General features: G+C 33.2%; 3 protein-coding genes and 1 pseudogene across 4 annotated transcripts in view; 1 reads left to right on the top strand and 3 right to left on the bottom strand.

Annotated features, from left to right (window-relative positions):
* On the bottom strand, nt 967–2171 carry LOC104740923 (F-box protein At1g22220-like). The gene has a single exon (XM_010461660.2). The coding sequence runs from the start codon at nt 2047–2049 to the stop codon at nt 1105–1107; it is 945 nt and encodes a 314-aa protein (XP_010459962.1). The 5' UTR covers nt 2050–2171; the 3' UTR covers nt 967–1104.
* Nucleotides 9833–12954, bottom strand: LOC104743461 (annotated as a pseudogene).
* Nucleotides 13907–17039, top strand: LOC104740922 (endoplasmic reticulum-Golgi intermediate compartment protein 3). The gene is made up of 13 exons (XM_010461659.1): nt 13907–14256; nt 14414–14487; nt 14571–14654; nt 14741–14821; nt 14975–15055; nt 15211–15303; nt 15506–15685; nt 15777–15844; nt 15927–15978; nt 16225–16278; nt 16367–16459; nt 16546–16612; nt 16694–17039. Exons 1-13 carry the CDS (start codon nt 14115–14117, stop codon nt 16783–16785), a joined length of 1161 nt encoding a protein of 386 aa, XP_010459961.1. The 5' UTR covers nt 13907–14114; the 3' UTR covers nt 16786–17039.
* The window catches only part of LOC104740921 (ethylene-responsive transcription factor RAP2-13-like), an 8470-nt gene continuing 7758 nt past the window's right edge, over nt 18267–18978 (bottom strand). The window contains exon 2 of one of the 2 annotated variants that reach the window (XM_019236403.1): nt 18267–18936. In XM_019236403.1, the coding sequence (XP_019091948.1) occupies nt 18439–18936 (498 nt within the window). In that variant the 3' untranslated portion in view covers nt 18267–18438. The other variant, XM_019236404.1, reaches the window with a different exon arrangement.

Genomic DNA, 18978 nt, shown 5'->3' with positions numbered 1-18978 from the left:
TACCACTTCTCTTTAGTGTTTTGGATTTAATCATTCGTGACTATGGGCTATAGTTGAGCTAATATCCGCACTAATAAAAAGCTTTGCTTAACAACTACAAGAGATATTAATCTGTTATACAATTTGTTTCAAAGAACTAAATCGTCTTCATAATCAAGTTAAATGTCTGGACCACATCTTCAATCGTATAAACCTCACGTTTTATATAACTCCGCAGCTAAAAAGTACAAATAACGTGATTTATTTAGTTTGTTAATGATTAATCAACGACCTTTTGGTCATAATGCTACTCGATGGTTACGAGCCTACGACAATGATTACAGGAATAGATTAGGTGTTTTCAATGATATCAGAATCAATCATTTATCGATTTTTTTATTACTTAAAGTAAAGGAATCTAAAACCATTGATGATTAAATTTTAAGTCACTACTCATATAAGTTTAAAGAATGGAAGAAGGTGATGATGCTTAGCGGCGGTAAAGAACTATAGTAATGTATGGTTCTTTCAACGTCCAAAAAAGACAATTATGTTTGGTAAACAATCGAGTGGCATATATAATACAATTCTGCATATATAGTTTCTATCAATCATGTAATGTTACGGAATCATGATTTAATGCCGTCATTTCTTAAATTAGTATCATGTTATATCATGCCTTTTTCATAAATTATTAGTGTTTAAGCTAACCGGTCCACGTTTTAATAACTCTTTAAATAGGCTATTAGCCTATTAGAACAATGTATATGTATCTTTCATACTGTGCTTGTGTACTTTTTAAGCTACATCGGTTTCCAAATATAAACTAAACTGATCACAAGATGCAACATGGATTGGTTGACGTTTTTTATAGTAAAACTTCTGACGTTTTTAGGTACCATTCATGCCATGTTAATGAATCTTTTTGTCGCAAGGATCAAAATCCGTATATGCTTCGAACGATTAACCAAATTTGAACGCCAAGAAAAGTGTAAAGCCAACTTTTATTTGTACACCGTATTATAAAAATGCGCACACGGCACACGAGAGAGAGAGAGAAAAGAAAAACATATTTTACAAGCATCATCCAAAAGGCCCATTACAAGGCCCAACAAAAGTTTTAATTTAAAATGAATTCATCTCTAAAGCCGTCTTCTTACACTTTAACAAAGCGACGACCGCTTCACCGTACATACAGTTTCCGGCGAAAGCTTCCGTCGCCAGCTCAGCATCATCTCCGACGTCGTATTCTACTCCGCTTGGCCGTACGATCACGAGGGTCGCGGATTCTAAACATACGCCACTACTCTTAAGCTTAACCGACGGCGCGTGTCTCATACTCATCTTCACGCTCGGTACCACACTCCTCCGGTTTCTCACCACGCGCCCCTCCTCGTATTCCCCACGCGCCGATCTGAACTCTCTAAGCCCTTCAGCGTCCATCACCACCATCCCTTCTCCTTCTACGTCACGTATAACCAAACTCTCCATCGCCTCATGCTCCTTCACGACTTCGCTCATCAAGTAATGACGGGTCGACGCAGCCATCAAGGAGTTTATCGTACACACGACGCGCGTCTTCAGTCCATTCACGAACTCGGCGTCCGACTCACCGTCGACGACGACGGGAGGAGACACGGTTGCGGCGGAACGGAAGGTAACGACGACGCAGCTCTTGAGAGTTTTCCCAAACTCGGCTTTCCACTTAACGGCAGCGCCTTTGTCGAGTTTTACATCGCCACGTGGAAGCTCGACGTCCAAACTCCGGATCTTGTCGAAACGTGAGAGAATCTTGGAAGGGTGACTCGGAGATAGAGCCGTGGTTGGGATCGGTTTGGCCGGTTTAGAGAAAAGAGAGAGGAGACCATGAAAGGAGTTGAATAAAGATCGGAAAATGTTGGGTGAATCGGACTCGGAGTGGTCAAGTCGGAGGATGAGTGACTCGGACTGAGGTACAAGCGAGTTGAAACGTTTGGAGAGGGAGCTGCAACGAAGTATGGTTCTAACGTCACCAACTTTGTTCAAGATGTCGACGATGATCGGATCGGGAAGGCCATCAAAAACGTCCATTATTTTAAGAAACTTCTAAACAAAAGAGAGACTCTCTGTGTGTTTTTTTTTTCTCTTCACTTTCAATTAATTTTGCTTAAGAGTTTGGAGAGTGTAACAGAGGAGTTTAAATAAGGAAGAGGAGGATGAAGGGTTTTAATATATTTACTTTTATATTATAAAAAATAAAAATTAGAAAGAACAAAGAAGAATCATTTTAGGCATGTCACTTTCAGATTCAATGCCGTCCTTTAATGATATTTTTATTTGGGAAAATCGAATAACAAAATTAGAAATATATTTTTGTTTTTGTTTTTTTTCGTTTGATGTTTTCAAAACGAGACATCGGACGGTCTCTATAAGCGTTCTTGATCGAACGGTCCACGCTGCTTTTAACATTGTTTACAATTATCTCGATCCATTACCAGGCATTATCGAAGAAGAATCATATAATTGAATCTTATATTCCATTCATATCTTTTTTTTCTTGATCACCTGATTCAAATCTTCTTATATCAATTTACTAACAAGAATATATAGATTAGACATTACTGCGAAATTGAATGGACCAAATTTAACAAATACTTCTATCATTCTATGTACGATGAATGCAAATCTGAACTTTTTGGCCTCTGGAAGGGATCGAAGGGTCACATTGTATATTTAAATTAGATACAACACATTTTCTATTCGTAGAATCAATGAAGAAATTCCCTTTTTCTTTAATGAGGAATATTATCAGCAATTAAAAAATTTGCAATGCTCCGTGCACATTTAAAAAGCTTTTAGTTGAATGTTAGTGATATTTAATATTTATTGTCATCTTGAATTGTAACTTCCTTATCAGTGATAATTAACAATGTTTATAACAACGTCACTTTTAAGTTTTAATGTTAAAACGACTAATTAAAATGGTGGTGATCTGATGATGATGGTCTAGTGGTGGGTGGTTTAGAGGGTGAATGGTTGCAACAGTTGGGACGGATAAACCTATCTGCAGACTGAACCAGTTTTTATTTACCATTTAGTAAATGTAGTTCGTAGTGGTGCGGTCCAAATAAAATAGAGACAAGACCGCAGCGGACCAACTGCGGACCGCTTTTGCATACAAATAGAGTTGGTCCGCAGCGGTCTATTGTCTGCTTTAAGGGTTTGAATGGTAACAATGGTCAAAACGGAGCGGACACAACGAACACAGCGGACAAAACAGCATTAAAGCGGTTGGAGTGATCAAAGCGGACAAAGCGGTTGAAGTGGACCCAAAAGACGGTTTTATGAGCCGAATGGTAAAAGGCAGACAAATTAGACTACTTTTATTCTATTCTAAATATTATTATAATTTTTTAAAAATTTTAAATTTCCTTAATACAACATATTAAAAAGATGAAAATATGAAAAGAGATATTATTTACCTTGATTAATGCTAAAACCTTTTTTTATAATGATGAAGCTGAACAAAGAAAAAAAATGTTGAAAAGATTTTTTTTGTGTATTGTTTGTAGTGAAATTCGGTAGCAAAATATAAGAGTAAATGGTGGAAGCAGTTTGGTTCTTCCCGTTTATAAAGACAAAATACAAAAACAAATTAAATTCAAAAGAAAAAAAAAAGTTTTGATTGGTCAGTCAAAAGCAAACCACTTTGCAGTGGACGCGTCCACTCCTCTTTTGTTGCATGTACTGCTTCTAGCTGCGGTCCTTCTATTTATCTGTCAATTTTTGCTTTTTCAGTTTTTTAATATATATATTTTTTATGTCCATTTTACTGATGATAGAAGCTGAATGGTAACTAAAATGTGAATAAAACCACAAATGGACAAAACCATTGGGTCCGTGACAACCATTTACTACCTAAAAATAGAACGCTCTAGATCGCAGACAGATTTGGCCGTCTTAACTGCAGTTACCATTCAAACCCTTAGTGTCAAAGGTAGAAGGTTATGGAATGGATGGATGAATAAGTTTTACCATATGCTGATTCTTAATTTGTGGGTTTGTAAACTTGTCCACTTGGCATTTGTATTCATCAGATTCAATACGAAATATTTGCTTTGTCCTAAAGACAAAATTAGAAAACGAATGGATCCAAAATATATAATAAAAGATTCTTTCAACTGGATATAATATCCCAGACGGAATATTTAAAAATCAAAGGGGTTAAGTTGAATTCTAGTTTTTCTAATTGGTTTTTTAAAAACAATGGAATATGCTTTGCTAGGAAAAGGAATACATTCTGTCGACACTATATTTTTAAATTTTTGATTCCCTAAGCTATCAGGAAATTAAAAAATAAATAATAATAACTCTAGGTCTTTTAATCTAAGTTATTAACCTGAATAGTTTTAAAAAATAATACCAATCCTAACATTTTAAAAATGCAATAGAGTATATTATGGGAAGTGGATAGGAATAATAGGATTTTAATTCCGGACTTGCCGCTACACAACTCAGACTTGACAACGACTAAACTATAGATTAAGACGATTTTAATCATTAGCTTATTGAGTAATATACATCTTTATATAGATTCATATTTTTGTTTACACCGCACGGCTGGGTTCTAGTTTTTTTTATTGTCATTTACCCGAAAACGTCAACATTAACTGAACCGCGAACTATCATATACTCTATTTGTTAATTTATACATTCGCATAGTTTAATAAAGTAGATGAGATCAAAAAATATTTATTTAAATTGTTTTCTCAAACAATTTTTTTATTTATTTAAATTGCAGTGAGTTGTGACCATATACAAGTCTATTTTCATTATTAAAAGAATCTGTTCTCAAAGAATCACATAAAATTTTACAAACATGTTGATTAGTTTTTTTTTTTTTTTTGGACAAAGACAAACATGTTGATTAGTAATTAATATATTTTCCAACCAATTGCGTTAAACATTGCCGATGAGAATGAGACATGGAATTCGATGATAACTAATGACCATAACCAAAACACTAAATCTTATAAAAGAAATTCATGTAAATACTTTTACAAGACTGTGTTGATGACAAGTTATCTTCAGTATCATTCATTGAAACAATAATTTAAAATCCAAAAGTTAAGGTTTTTCCTTTTAGTTTGCTACTAGTCCCATGTATACAAGGACCGGCTATGAGACACACGGAGTACTTCATCTATCTAACGAATCACTTCTTCTTCTTCATCTTCTCCTCCAAGTTTTTGTTTCTTCCACTTTACCAAACGCTCCATCAATTCTTTAACCTTCATCGCAGATTATAACATTGCTAGTGGTCAAATATTTATAATCACCAGACCATGTTCCAATATATCTCACCGAAATTCGAGTCCAAGAAATCGTGTAATTCCGCATATAGCAGGGATCTGTTATGTACAGTAGAATTTCTATAAATTAATACTCGCTATGAATTAATAGGTTCTTCTGGTCCTTAGTTGGACCGGTGTAAAAAATAACATATTTCGATAAAATAATAATTTTTTTTGAAATCCTATGTAAAAATGTAGTTCCATCAATATCATAAATTAATAATCATATAAACTGATATATATATATATATCTAAGAAAATCTAGTGAAATATGACTCTATTGTTGTTTGTCTATTCTTGAATTTGCATTTTTGTTGAAGCTCATCTCTAATTTTTTCATTGTTGTATTCTCAAATCGCATCCATAAATTGTGAAGAGTCATAGATGCGATAATTGCTTCTTTAATAATTGGTTTTAAAGGTACCGCAATATCTTATGCGACTTCATCATTACTATGAAGGATAGTAGTAACAATTTTTCTAAACTCTAACATTTCTTATTTTTATCTAGATAATTTATTAAACAATTAACATTCATCCTATTACGATAACCAAGATTATAAATCAAGAAAATTCTTTAATAATGTGAATGATAACAAAAGTATTTTATTTTGTAATAAAAAAATTTCAATAGAAAAACGAGAAAATCTCTTCATAAATTAATAAAGTATTAATTTATCGATAATATTATTAATTTATCGATAAATTAAAACCTCTATAAATTAATAAAATTTCATGTTCCCGATCTTATTAATTTATAGAGGTTTTACTGTATGTTTTGGTTGATTAAAAGAGGTTAAACAAAGGAAATCATCAGTATTATTAGCTTTTCCATATCATAACAACATCTTCTTTATAAAAAATTATTTGAATATGCCCAATAATAATAATAATAATAATAAATGGGTACAACAACCAAATTTATATCTTTGTAATGTTTTTTTCGTCTCTTTGTTTACAAATGGCAAATGGCAACTAGCTGTTGTTTACAAAAACACAGGGCCAACTCTAGCAACAATTGTTGGGACAAAATAATAAAACAAAAATAGTAAATTTCACATAAAGTAAAGAAACACACGTCATTTATATTACACAAACACAAGACAAACACATACACTAAGACATGAGAGAAAATTGGGGCAAACAAAAGACAAACATACGAGACGAAAAAACAGCTACAAATGGCAACTTTCTTGTCACTCAATTTGGACACCTAACGAGTTTAGCAAAAATTCGAGTGCCTTTCCCTTGTCCCATTTGATGGAAGGTCGGAGTTCTAACACCTGGTTAATCAAATTAATAGTTTTTACGGTAAATACAAAAATGGATTATGGAGTACAAGGTATGTACACAAAAAAGTCTCACAAGAATGTGAGTGAGTTTATTTTTCTAATATACATTTGTAGTTGATTAAAAAATCAAGAATACTAACTTTCTCACTGTTGAACATTTACATTTTTGGAGAGAAATTATGTCCTTGATTAGAAATTAATCTATTATTATAAGTTTATTTTTGTGTGTAAAAGAAATACATGATCTATTTATAAATTCTAAATAGATAATTGACATCCATGATCTATAAATTGGTAATATTAGACCAGTAGTTAATATGTTTTCTTGTTTAACTCATAGACCAAATAACTTGAAATATTTTCTTGTTTAATAAACGATGGCTTATTTACTTTGGAAAACGATGGTGACTTATTACCAAAACACTCTTAAAATTTATATATCTAAGCATTTTATGAATAAGAAATCATAATTGACAAAAAAAGGATTAGAAATCTTGATTATCTAACAGTTAGATCTTAAAATATTATTAAAACATGTGGTTGTGGACAGTTTCTTCAATATTGACAGAGAAAAAATCTATCGGATTGTGGTTGTGTTGCTGAGAAAGGGATGATGTAGCTTCTGGAATCCCAGAGATTGAAGACGTTGAGATCTTCCAAAAACATCCAAGAGAATTGAGCATTTTAAATTTTGATTATCAACACCAAGAATTGGAGCGAGCTTGGTTGTTTTTCCATAAAAAAAAGCACCCCAAACTACCCTAAATTCCGAGTGGGAGGTACGACCATTAGATGGTCAAGATCATATGGAAATCCTCTCAAATATGATGAAGATCATATCCGCACATCGAAGGTATACCTCAGATATGAAATCAGTAAGAATGATGAGCCAATACAAGGAGATCATATGGCATCAAAGGTTGGGCGTTAATTGAACATATTCACAAATCCAGGTCGCTCTTCTCCCTTAGTTACCGCTCCTCAAAAGATGAAAAAGCTCCTATATTCAACACGTTAAGAGGCAAAAACATTTGTCCTTCTGATCCTTCCAAAGGAGACGACAACGAGATAAAGAAGAGAGTCTCTGATCAGAAGGGAAAAGGAAAAGAAATATCTTCAGAAGACGATGGAGCGATTCAGTATCAATTGAAAGATTTAAAGCTCAACCCGCTGTAGGGAATGGCGGTAACCTATAAAACGGCTAATATGGCTACAGATTTCATCGGTTCTGGTACTGTGTTGTTAAACATATTATCACTTGTTACTTTCGTTGTTACAAAACAAAAATTTGAATATATATGCTGATATAATAAAGTATGCTTCTCTTAAACCTCATATCTAAAAAACAATTGTTATGTTGTATCTTCAAACTATAGTACTATAAAATATTCTATAACATTACTTAAAAACAGCTATTTTTTTTTTAAATTTCTAATTTTTAAATATGCATCATTTACTATTAAAATATGACAATTGATATTTTTATTCATAAATTTGAATATATTTATGTCATGTGTATAAGTGAATTTGTCTATAGTATTTGTAATTCATTGTCAATAATGTTTTTAAAATATTTCAAATTCAATACAATACCATAAAATTTACAACATCCGAAATTCTAATTTTATTTTGCTAAATTTGTCTCAATTCATAATTTTTAAAAATTTAAACAATTAAAAATTGAAACGACCCGACCCGTTTTTTTAATAATAATAATTAACTAATTAACTAGTGGTCTCATACCCACTAGCCACCTAACCACAAACAACCAAACAGCGGAACAAAAACAATACCATTAACTTTAAACCAATGATCAATAAATAATAAATCAATAACCAGTAATTCAATCCAACAGAGTCATAAAACATAAAACCAGCAACCTAGCAATGTTATAATTACCCAACTCTAGCAACCTAACAAAAGTCAGACCACAAACAACGAGCCACTAGAACATCCTCCTCTTCATCACCTTGATTTCACGATCACACTTTGCCTTTACCTGCACCACAACACATATGAGATGCGTGAGTGTTTTATAAACATTCAGTGAGGCAATCCTCCCATCTACTGAGCTATACACACAAGCAATTGAGATATCTCTAAACATCAAACAACAAACCAGACAACTGCATCGACCGAGACCAACCCATACATCGACCGACACCAACTGGGGTCGCATCGACCGACACAAGATTGCATCGACCAATGCAAGGATCATCTTGCATCGTCTGACACTCACACTGCATCGACCGACGCATGCTCAATATTACACGAAATCCCTAATTGCATCGACCGACAAACAAAGTGCATCGACCAATGCACATGCCGAGCATCGTTTGTCCCCGAAGCTTCTCGCCGGATATCCGTCCCTAAACCACCAAAACACATAAACCAAAGCCACAAAAAGCTTTCCAAAGCCTCTTGCGACTCACCAACATTCTAACAAGCAAAATAAACACATAAACAAGCAGATCAGAGAAAATCTCAAGCTTAGATAAACCATGGTCATGCACTCACCTTTGCCAAGAAAATTTTGAACCTCAAACAAAGATTTATACTCGTAGGAAGCTCCTACAATGATCCGAGCTACAGATCTCTACAGGAACAGCCTCAAATCTCTCAAAACTCCCAAAAACACTCAAGAACTTCTTTCTCTCTTTCTTTTTCTCCAGAAACGGGTAAACTCGACCAAACCCTCGAATTTCCCCTTTTATAAACGATTTCAGGGTTTCCCCAACCCCAAAACGCAACGTTTAGCTTAAACTTGTTCGCGAAAACCAGCATTGCATCGACCAATGTACATAATGCATCGATCGATCGATGCATCTCCTAAACCGAGATTCCGGTTCGCGGATGTTACAAAAATATACCTATAAATTAATTTATAGAGATTTTACTGTACAAGTCTATTTTCATTATTAAAAGAATTTGTTCTCAAATAATCACATAATTTTTTACATACATGTTGATTAGTAATTAATATATTTTCCGACCAATTGGTTTAAACATTGCCAATGACAATGACACATAAAATTCGATGATGACTAATGACCAGAACCAAAACACTAAAATCTTATAGAAGAAAATTCATGTAAATACTTTTACAAGACTGTATTGATGACAAGTTTAGTACTTTCAGTATTATTCATTGAAGCAACTTAATTTAAAATCTAAAAGTTAAGGTCTCTCCTTTTAGTTTGCTACGAGACACACAAAGTACTTCATCTGTCTAACGAATCACTTCTTCTTCATCTTCTCCTCCAAGTTTTTGTTTCTTCCACTTTACCAAACGCTCCAGAAATTCTTTAACCTGCATCGCACATTATAACATTGCAGTTAGTATAACACTACAATTAATTAATTAGCTAGTGACTATGAAGTATAAATCTTATATCCACTTCATATATTTTATTATTTTAAATCATGAAAGAACATACCTGAGATGGATCTTTGAGAGAGTATGAGGCGTAGGTCTCCTTCATAGTTTTTGAGACGACAATCCCAAAACCTTGTCCCCTTTCACATAAAACCTATAAATACGTTTATGGCGTCAATATCACATCCTAAATCAACTATGCACGATGGTGTTTTGGTTAGTGTACCTTGAATGCATCTTCATCAGTACGGTCATCCCCAATGTAAACCGGTAACACATCTTCAGATTCTGCTAATCCTATACAGTAAAAACTCTATAAATTAATATTCTATAAATTAATAAACACTATAAATTAATAAATTTTACTAGTCCCAAGTCGGGACAGTGTAAAAATTAACAAAATTCGATAAGATAATAAGATAATATTTTTTTTTGAAATTCCCATGTAAAATTTAGTCCCAATAATATCATAAATTAATAATCATGTAAATATATATATATATATGCTGATATAGTAAAGTATGTTTCTCTTAAACCTTATATATATAAAAAATTGTTATGTTGTATCTTCAAACTATAATGATATAAAATATTCTATAACATTTCATAAAACAGCTAAAACTTTTTAAAATTTTCAATTTCTAAATATGCATCATTTACATTTTTATAGTTTGATAGACTATTAAAATACGAGAATTGATATTCTTATTCATAAATTTGAATATTTATGTCATATGTATAAGTGAATTTGTCTATAATATTTGTAATTCATTGTCAATAATATTTTTTAATTATTTCAAATTCAATTCCAATACCATAAAATTTACAACATCCAAAATTCTAATCTTATTTTGCAAAAATTATCTCAATTCATAGTTTTTTAAAAATTAAACAATTAAAAATATACCTATAAATTAATAATTATTAATTTACACTATAAAATAATTATTATTAATTTATAGATAAATTAATATCACTATAAATTAATAAAATGTCTTGGTCCCAACATTATTAATTTATAGAGGTTTTACTGTATTTTAATTTAACCAAACATATTTTCAGATTAACAGATCTAAAATAACATTAACAAAAAAATATCAAATCTTAAAAGAAAGAAAAACAGATCACACACCTAATGAGTTTAGCAAAAATTCGAGAGCCTTTCCCTTGTCCCATTTGATGGAAGGTCGGAGTTCTAACACCTGTTTTTATCGATTAATATTTAGGGTTTAATACAATAATACATTACATTTGAAAATTTAACTTACGTGACTAGTCAAATGTTACCCTTTTGCCATGGGTCAGTCTCAACTTCGGATAACCAATGAGAACCAATCTCACTTGCTCCGCTAATGCAGCCGATCCCTGTGGAGCACAAACATGTTACATCATTTAGTACGTTATCGGAGACAACACTTATTTTTTTTCTGTTTCCTACATTCTCAACGCGACGAAAATGTACCGATAGACAAAACTTGTTGTGCTCAATCGTAGCTCCAGAGATACATTTTATTTTTTCCTTTAAAACATTAACCACCTGAAATTGTATATAGTAAACAAATCAAATTCTCGTTTTTAGTTCGTCACGATTGAAGTAAACAAACTAAAGATGACGAAACTACAAAAGGGAACCTCGTCGATCATTGGTAAATAGTCACTTGCAGGTTGAAACATGACTTCTTGATTACTCTGCAATGACCCGATTAATCAGATAGTATTACAACAAATCTTGTCTCACAAATTTCGGGAAAATTGACCAAAAATATAAATAAAAAAACCTCATCAGTATTTGTCGGACCCTTAATGTCCATGCCGTGGCTCCCGGCGTAGTGGATTCCAGCGAGTTTCACAAAACTCTGAACCTGAAAAAAAAAACAAAAACATATCTCATGTAACATTATACAGTTTACTACATCTATACACATGCACGTAGCAAAATCAAATATATTATTGTTGATGGAGAGTTTACTTTGTCTGTGCTTCTGCCGCTTATGATCGCAGTCTTGAAATGTAATGCCACTTCCTTTACAACATCACGCATCTACAAAATATATCTATTTTAGCGCTCAAGAACTAAACTCAAACCATAACATGAATTAGCAAAATCAACAGAAAGAAAAAACCTCGTCCGTTATGTAAGCTCTGTCGTGATCTTAAGTGATTCGTGAGAGAGTTCCGTCGTAATCAAGAAACATGATAATTTGTTTGCCTTCTGCGTCACTCATGATCTTGTCGAACATATCCAATGCCGACGGATGACGAGCCTAAAATCCAAAAATTAAAATTACTACAAAAAAAGAGCCTAAAATCCAGGTGCGACTGAGACCCGACTATCACCCCATGAAGAATGTAGTCATCAAAGAGCCCATACTTAGATTCTTTTTTTTTTTTTTTTTTTTTTTTTTTTTTTCTAATAAACCTAAAACATATTAATTCGATTAGTCAAAGAATGTGTTTACGGCAAATATTGAACCTATAGAAAAATTGAATTTATATATTGTCTTCTAACTTTTTACCGTTAAACCATCAACGTTTGGTTTATTTTCTGTTATTTATATTTATAAAAAAAACAATATATAGGTGCTCGATGATCCAACATCTCTTATCTAAGCTAATAGATTCTAAATACTGGAATCCGTATTGGAAAATAAATTGTAAATTATATACTAGGATATATAGAGGTATTAGACATAGATACAAATTAGAAAACGAAAACTTAGAAGAAAATAAATTTCAGACGACATCATTTGAAAGATTAAAACGTAAATGAAACAAATATTAAAAAATTAACGAAACAAATTTATAAATTTCATACTATATAACAAAATATAATAACTTACAATCCAGGAGCTTATCTCGCCATCTTTCTCGGATACGAGTTCATCAGAGGAGGAAGATCTGATACGTGTCGGAGACGAATCCCTCAACGAATCGACCAAAGTTTCGACCTTTCCGGTAACATTCTTAATCTTCATGTCAACGAACTGAGAGAGGTAAGAGTAACTCGGCGGTGGCGAAAACACTAGCTAGAGGCTACAATCTATTTTCTCAGTGGTTGCACAAACTACTCTTTATAGGCTCATATATATAAGTAAAAGCTAATTTATAGAAGATGACATGCGCATGATATTTAATGATTTCATAAATATAGAATCTATTCTCCTAATTAAGTAAATATTTTGGTAATATAGAAAATAAATACATATCTTTGAATAAATCATTATTTAGTCAGTGTTTACCTATGCATATGGAGTTTCCAGTTGTGTGACTGTTAAAAGGTTCATGCATGAGGGAAAAAAAAGCATCAGACTATTGACTTTTTTTATATATATATATATAGAAACATACTTCTTCTGTCTCACATATAGATTGATGTTTTAGAAAATATTTTTTGTGTCAAAAAAATTGATTTTCTAGATGAAAAAACTAAAATGATATTTTTACTTAATATTTTATTTCAAGTGGTATAATATTTAGTGGGTTATGTTTTCTCTTTCTACCATAAAATAATTATAAATTAGTTTAAAAATAAAAAGCTTAACTTATTCATAATATATGTGAAATTATTGAAACATCAATCTATGTGAGACAGAGAGAGTATTAATTATATTAAAAAGCACAAAAATTAATCAAAGTTCAACGAAATTTACATCGTTATTATTTAAAATTTTAAGGAAGATGATCAAACAATATGTATAACAAGATTTTCTCATTTAATGGATTCTGCTAATTCGTTTGACTAACATTTTCATAATTACTCATATTTAAAATAAAATAAAAACATATTTTTCTCTTTTACAAATGGTAAAAAAAAAAAAAAGGATTTTTAAATGAGCCATAAATGATGATGAAAGCCCAAAAGGCCAAAAATTGGAGAAAATAATAAAGAGCTTAATATATTTGATACGACGTCGTTTGCGAGGTTCTGTGATTCTCTTGCTTATTTTGGGGAAGAGCTTTTTTGTAGAGAGAGAGGAGATTCCGAGAAAATAGAGAGAGATAGATCCTTTGAAAGGTCAAAAGAAGGTCAGGGGGATTGTGATTAACCCGTTGAATCATCTCCTCCTCTGGTCAAAATAGTACTAGTTTGAGAGAGAGCTAAAGCCAAACCCTAAACGGCGAGTTAAGGAAGGGAATGGTCGGCGTGATGAATAGATTGAGGAATCTGGACGCTTACCCTAAAATCAATGAAGATTTCTACAGGCGTACTCTTTCTGGTGGTGTTATCACCCTCGTCTCTTCTCTCGTCATGCTTATTCTCTTCTTCTCCGAGCTTCGTAAGTTCATTAGATTCTTCTATATATATACTCTGTTCTTTTTCGTAGCTTTGGATCCAGTTTGATCCGGGGAAGCTTTAAAGGTCGATGCTTTGTAGAATTGGAGCTCCAAAGTTTTGTTTTTTACTTTTGGGTTTTTGTTTTTTTTGTTGTGTAGAGCTTTACATTCATCCGGTGACGGAGACTCAGCTTCGTGTTGATACATCAAGAGGAGAGAAGCTACGCATTAATGTAAAGTTTTGTTCATTTTCTTTGATTCCTCCTTTTTGTTAAGGAAGCTCCTTCGATAACTTACCATATACAATTTTTTGCAGTTTGATGTTACATTCCCTGCGCTGCAATGTTCGATTATAAGTCTTGATTCCATGGATATTAGCGGAGAGAGGCACCTTGATGTGGTATGTGCTGCTTGATTATTGTTCTTTTCCATTCTTGTTTTTGCGAGATGTGTCTACACTTTGTCTGATTTTGAATTATGTTGCAGCGACATGATATAATAAAAAGAAGATTAGACTCTTCTGGCAATGTCATTGAGGCAAAGCAAGACGGAATTGGTCATACCAAGGTTAGTTTTTTTCCCAAAGGATTTGACCTTTCATTTTCAAGTGCTATATCTGATCTCATTGCAAGAAGTCTTGAGCGATTGGAAATTGTTGAAGTTCTGTATTTTTTTGCTTTGTTATGTCTCTAATTCCATATTGCTATTGTTCATCTTCAGATTGAGAAACCACTACAGAAACATGGTGGAAGGTTGGAACACAATGAAACATATTGTGGTTCCTGTTTTGGAGCCGAACTGGTAAGCTTCCCTAAATCGATAATATTCTCTTACATGCGATTCAGTTGCAGTAGAAAATCTCCAACAGAGTTCACTAGTTTTGATTTAGTTATTCCCATTTTCAATTGGTGAAATGTGTTTGATCCTCTTTGCATGTCATTTCTTACACTTCACAGTCGGATGATGCTTGTTGTAATTCATGTGAGGAAGTTCGTGAAGCTTACCGAAAGAAAGGTTGGGCCCTCTCAGACCCTGAATCAATCGACCAGGTATACTGACATATCCTTAATATCAACAAAATTGGGTTGATCATGTTCCTTGATTTGGAGAAAGTAGCAATATCTTATTGGTGTTAATTTAAATGGGATCTATTTACCAAAGAAAACACTTGATGTATCTAGTTATGGATGCTCTTTCGTTTCATCCACCTTCCATCTAGTTATATGATAATTCTTACTCATTCCATCTCAGTGTAAAAGAGAAGGCTTTGTGCAAAAGGTCAAAGATGAAGAAGGTGAAGGTTGTAATGTTCACGGTTTCTTGGAAGTTAATAAAGTTGCTGGGAACTTTCATTTCATTCCCGGGCAAAGCTTTCATCAATCCGGTTTTCAGTTTCATGATATGTTATTGTTCCAGCAAGGCAACTACAATGTAAGAGAAGTTTTATTCTTGTTTCAGTTTCTCCTTTAAAAAGTTGCTCATATTTTCAAATGGGTCCTGACTTCTTTATATCTGTACACAGATTAGCCACACGGTCAATAGGTTGGCCTTTGGGGACTTTTTCCCTGGTGTAGTGAACCCTCTAGATGGGTAAAATCTTCGTCCCCAAGCCATAACTGTTATCTCTTTTCCAATCATCATATCTTCTGAAACTTTCTCTTGGTTCTCTCAGTGTGCAGTGGCATCAGGGGCAACAGAGTGGTGTATATCAATATTTTATCAAGGTATGCCCCATTTCTTACATTATTTCCATCAATAACATTATCACCTGGTACACAATACATTAGATAAATGATTTCGAATAGGCATCAGTGAGATTTCTTAATGGCTAATTATTAGCTGAACTTGCTGATAGAGAAGTATGAGAATATTTTACTTGTTGAGATTCTTAAATGCAATTTCTTTTCTCCACCGGTTTTAGCTTTTGCGTACTATAATTGTTGCTGTATGATTGTGGTGTGGAATTGCAGGTGGTACCCAGCATATACACTGATGTTCACCAGAATACGATTCAGTCAAACCAGGTAAAAGCTAAATCTCCAAATCTCTGTTTAAACATCTTGACCTTTCCTTAATGTTAAAATGTAACAAATGGGTTTTGGTTTTTGGCAGTTCTCTGTGACAGAACATTTCCAGGGTATGGAAGGAGGTCGCATGCAATCCCCACCTGGTGTTTTCTTTTACTATGATCTTTCACCAATTAAGGTATGTTTGAGTCTTTTTGGTATTGTGTTAATAAATACAAATGGAAACTACGTCTCAAAAGAACGTTTTCATTTGATTGTTGTTAGGTGATATTTGAGGAGCAACATGTGGAGTTCTTGCACTTCCTAACAAATGTGTGCGCTATAGTTGGAGGTAATGGATTACATCAAACATTCTACTGATATGTTATCATCCAATTCGAAAGTAAATATATATATACCTTTTGGTTTGCAGGTATCTTCACGGTATCGGGAATACTAGATTCGTTCATATACCATGGACAACGAGCAATTAAGAAGAAAATGGAGATTGGTAAATTCAACTGAGTTGTTTAATATCCTCCACTTTCTTCATCAGCGACTGGGAGAATCATCACGACGGGTTTTTACAGTTAGACATTAGGTTTGTATTTGGCGACAATTGGATGATCAACCGATTTAAAGAGTTTTGTAGTACTGTAACATGTTCTCAAGGATCTGAACTTTTTGCCTTTGACTATTCCCTATCTCTCTTCGTAGGCAACGTACAAAGTGTAAAATTATGTATCTTCCAATTCAAACGAGAGTTTTCTTCAGTTTAATTTGAGCTTGTTTTTGTTTTAAAAAACACACAATCTCTAGTAAGGATACAATCTTTGGATCAAGATGTTTTGTGGTTTGACTGACCATAGCCGGTCTCGGGTTTTAAGAAAACGATAAATGTTTGACTACTTGTCATAGGTATATGCAGTAATAAAAGTTTGGATTAAATCTAAAAATATCGATCTTGTTTGATGTTGTTGAGCTGGCCTTTTTCTTTTTAGTGTCTACGTTTAGTGATTTCTTAGATTAGCTTTAAGCAACGGATAAAAAGACACTAAAATTGATTCAGGATGCTTCCTCATTTACAGTCTAAGCAACACTAATGTTTGTGTCTAAGGCAACACTTCCTAGTTTTAAGTTTGTTAAGTTTAGATCATAAAATGAGACGTCGTTGGTACACCTTAATACATTAAAATCTTCACAAATAAATAATATTGGAATCATAATACTCATCGATTTTTTAAAAATTCTAATTAAAATATGAAATATTTTGTTAAAATTTACAGTTTTCTCAAATTTCTATTATTATCTTATTATTTTATCAATTGTGTAACTTTTATATTTTTCTAAATTGGGACTAAATTTATAATCAATTTATCGAATATTAGTTTAGAGAGGTTTTATTGTTTCTCTTGTCATGAAATTGTTTTTCTTTTGAATGTACTTTTATTATTATCATTATTATTATTATTTCATGTGCTTTTCATTTGAATGTGTTGTAGATTTTAGAAAAGTTTTTTGATTTTATTTTTTAAAATTGTGTTTATTATTTAATATTGGCCCACTTGGCCTTCGTGCAATTGGATATTTGTTACTATGAGAATTATTTGCAGCAAATGAAATTCATAGGACAAGACAAGATAATACGAATTCATAAATGTAGCCTTTCATGGTCACATAAGGGTTATATGACTTGTGAGAGAGCATGCGTGCCTCTCCGTAAATTTCATTTCGCTATCAACCAAAAAATATAGGAATTTTCTAATCGATATTTTTTCCACATTGGAGATCACCTTATTGGCTTATTCCAAACCATCCATCGTCACTTAGTTACTAGACCGTGTATTTTTTTTTTCTTTGCGCCAATTTAGATTAAGTTAAGCTAATAAGAATTAACTTTGAATTAAAACAACGATTTTAAAACTACGAATATATTAAAATCAAAAAATTACATTTAAAANTTAAAAAAAAAAAAAAAAAAAAAAAACTCGCACGGTCGAAGCATGACAAAAAAACCCAGCTCAGACCGACGCAGATATTAACAATAATTACAATAACGTACTTCAACTTATTAATATTAACACAAAAGCCCCCTAATAATAAAAAAAGTCCCTGCAATGACCAAAAACTTCCATCGCAGAGACTTCTAAATTCCCTAAAATACCCCTATGGCATCAACTAATTTACAAGACTCGAAGAAGAAGAAGAAGACTGAAGAATCGAATCCCAATCGATCTCGTACGACGGATACTTCTCCAACGCAAAGTTCTCATTCCACGGCGGCTGAATCTCCTCCTCCGCATCACCAAACGTCAGATCCGACAACGGCGACGAAGATCCACCAGATCCGTAGCTCTCCGTCAACGTCGGCGAAGATCCAGCGCTAGAGTAATCCTCCGATTTAACTCCCGAATCCGCCGTCTCCGTTTGTTTCACGGCGGCGGTTGACGACGAACGTCTCCGAGAAGTAGCCTTCTTCGTTGATTTCACCTGTTTCTGTTTTTGCGTCGTCTCGGCTAAGTTTTGACAGATAGCTTCGAGTTTAGCGTCGACGGAGGACTGAAGAGGCTGATACTCGCCGATGTTGGATCCGTTGTGACGGAGGTTAGGGAAATTAAGCCGGGCGAAATCGCCGCGCAGCTTAAACGCAGCTTTGTCGTAAGCCAAAGCAGCTTCCTCCGCCGTATCGAAGGTTCCGAGCCAGAGACGAGTTCGGTT

The sequence above is a fragment of the Camelina sativa genome, chromosome 14 (assembly GCF_000633955.1).
Source record: "Camelina sativa cultivar DH55 chromosome 14, Cs, whole genome shotgun sequence".
NCBI classification, from domain to species: Eukaryota; Viridiplantae; Streptophyta; class Magnoliopsida; order Brassicales; family Brassicaceae; genus Camelina; species Camelina sativa.
Note: the sequence above shows the minus strand (reverse complement) of the source record. Positions and strands in the feature narration are given on the sequence as shown.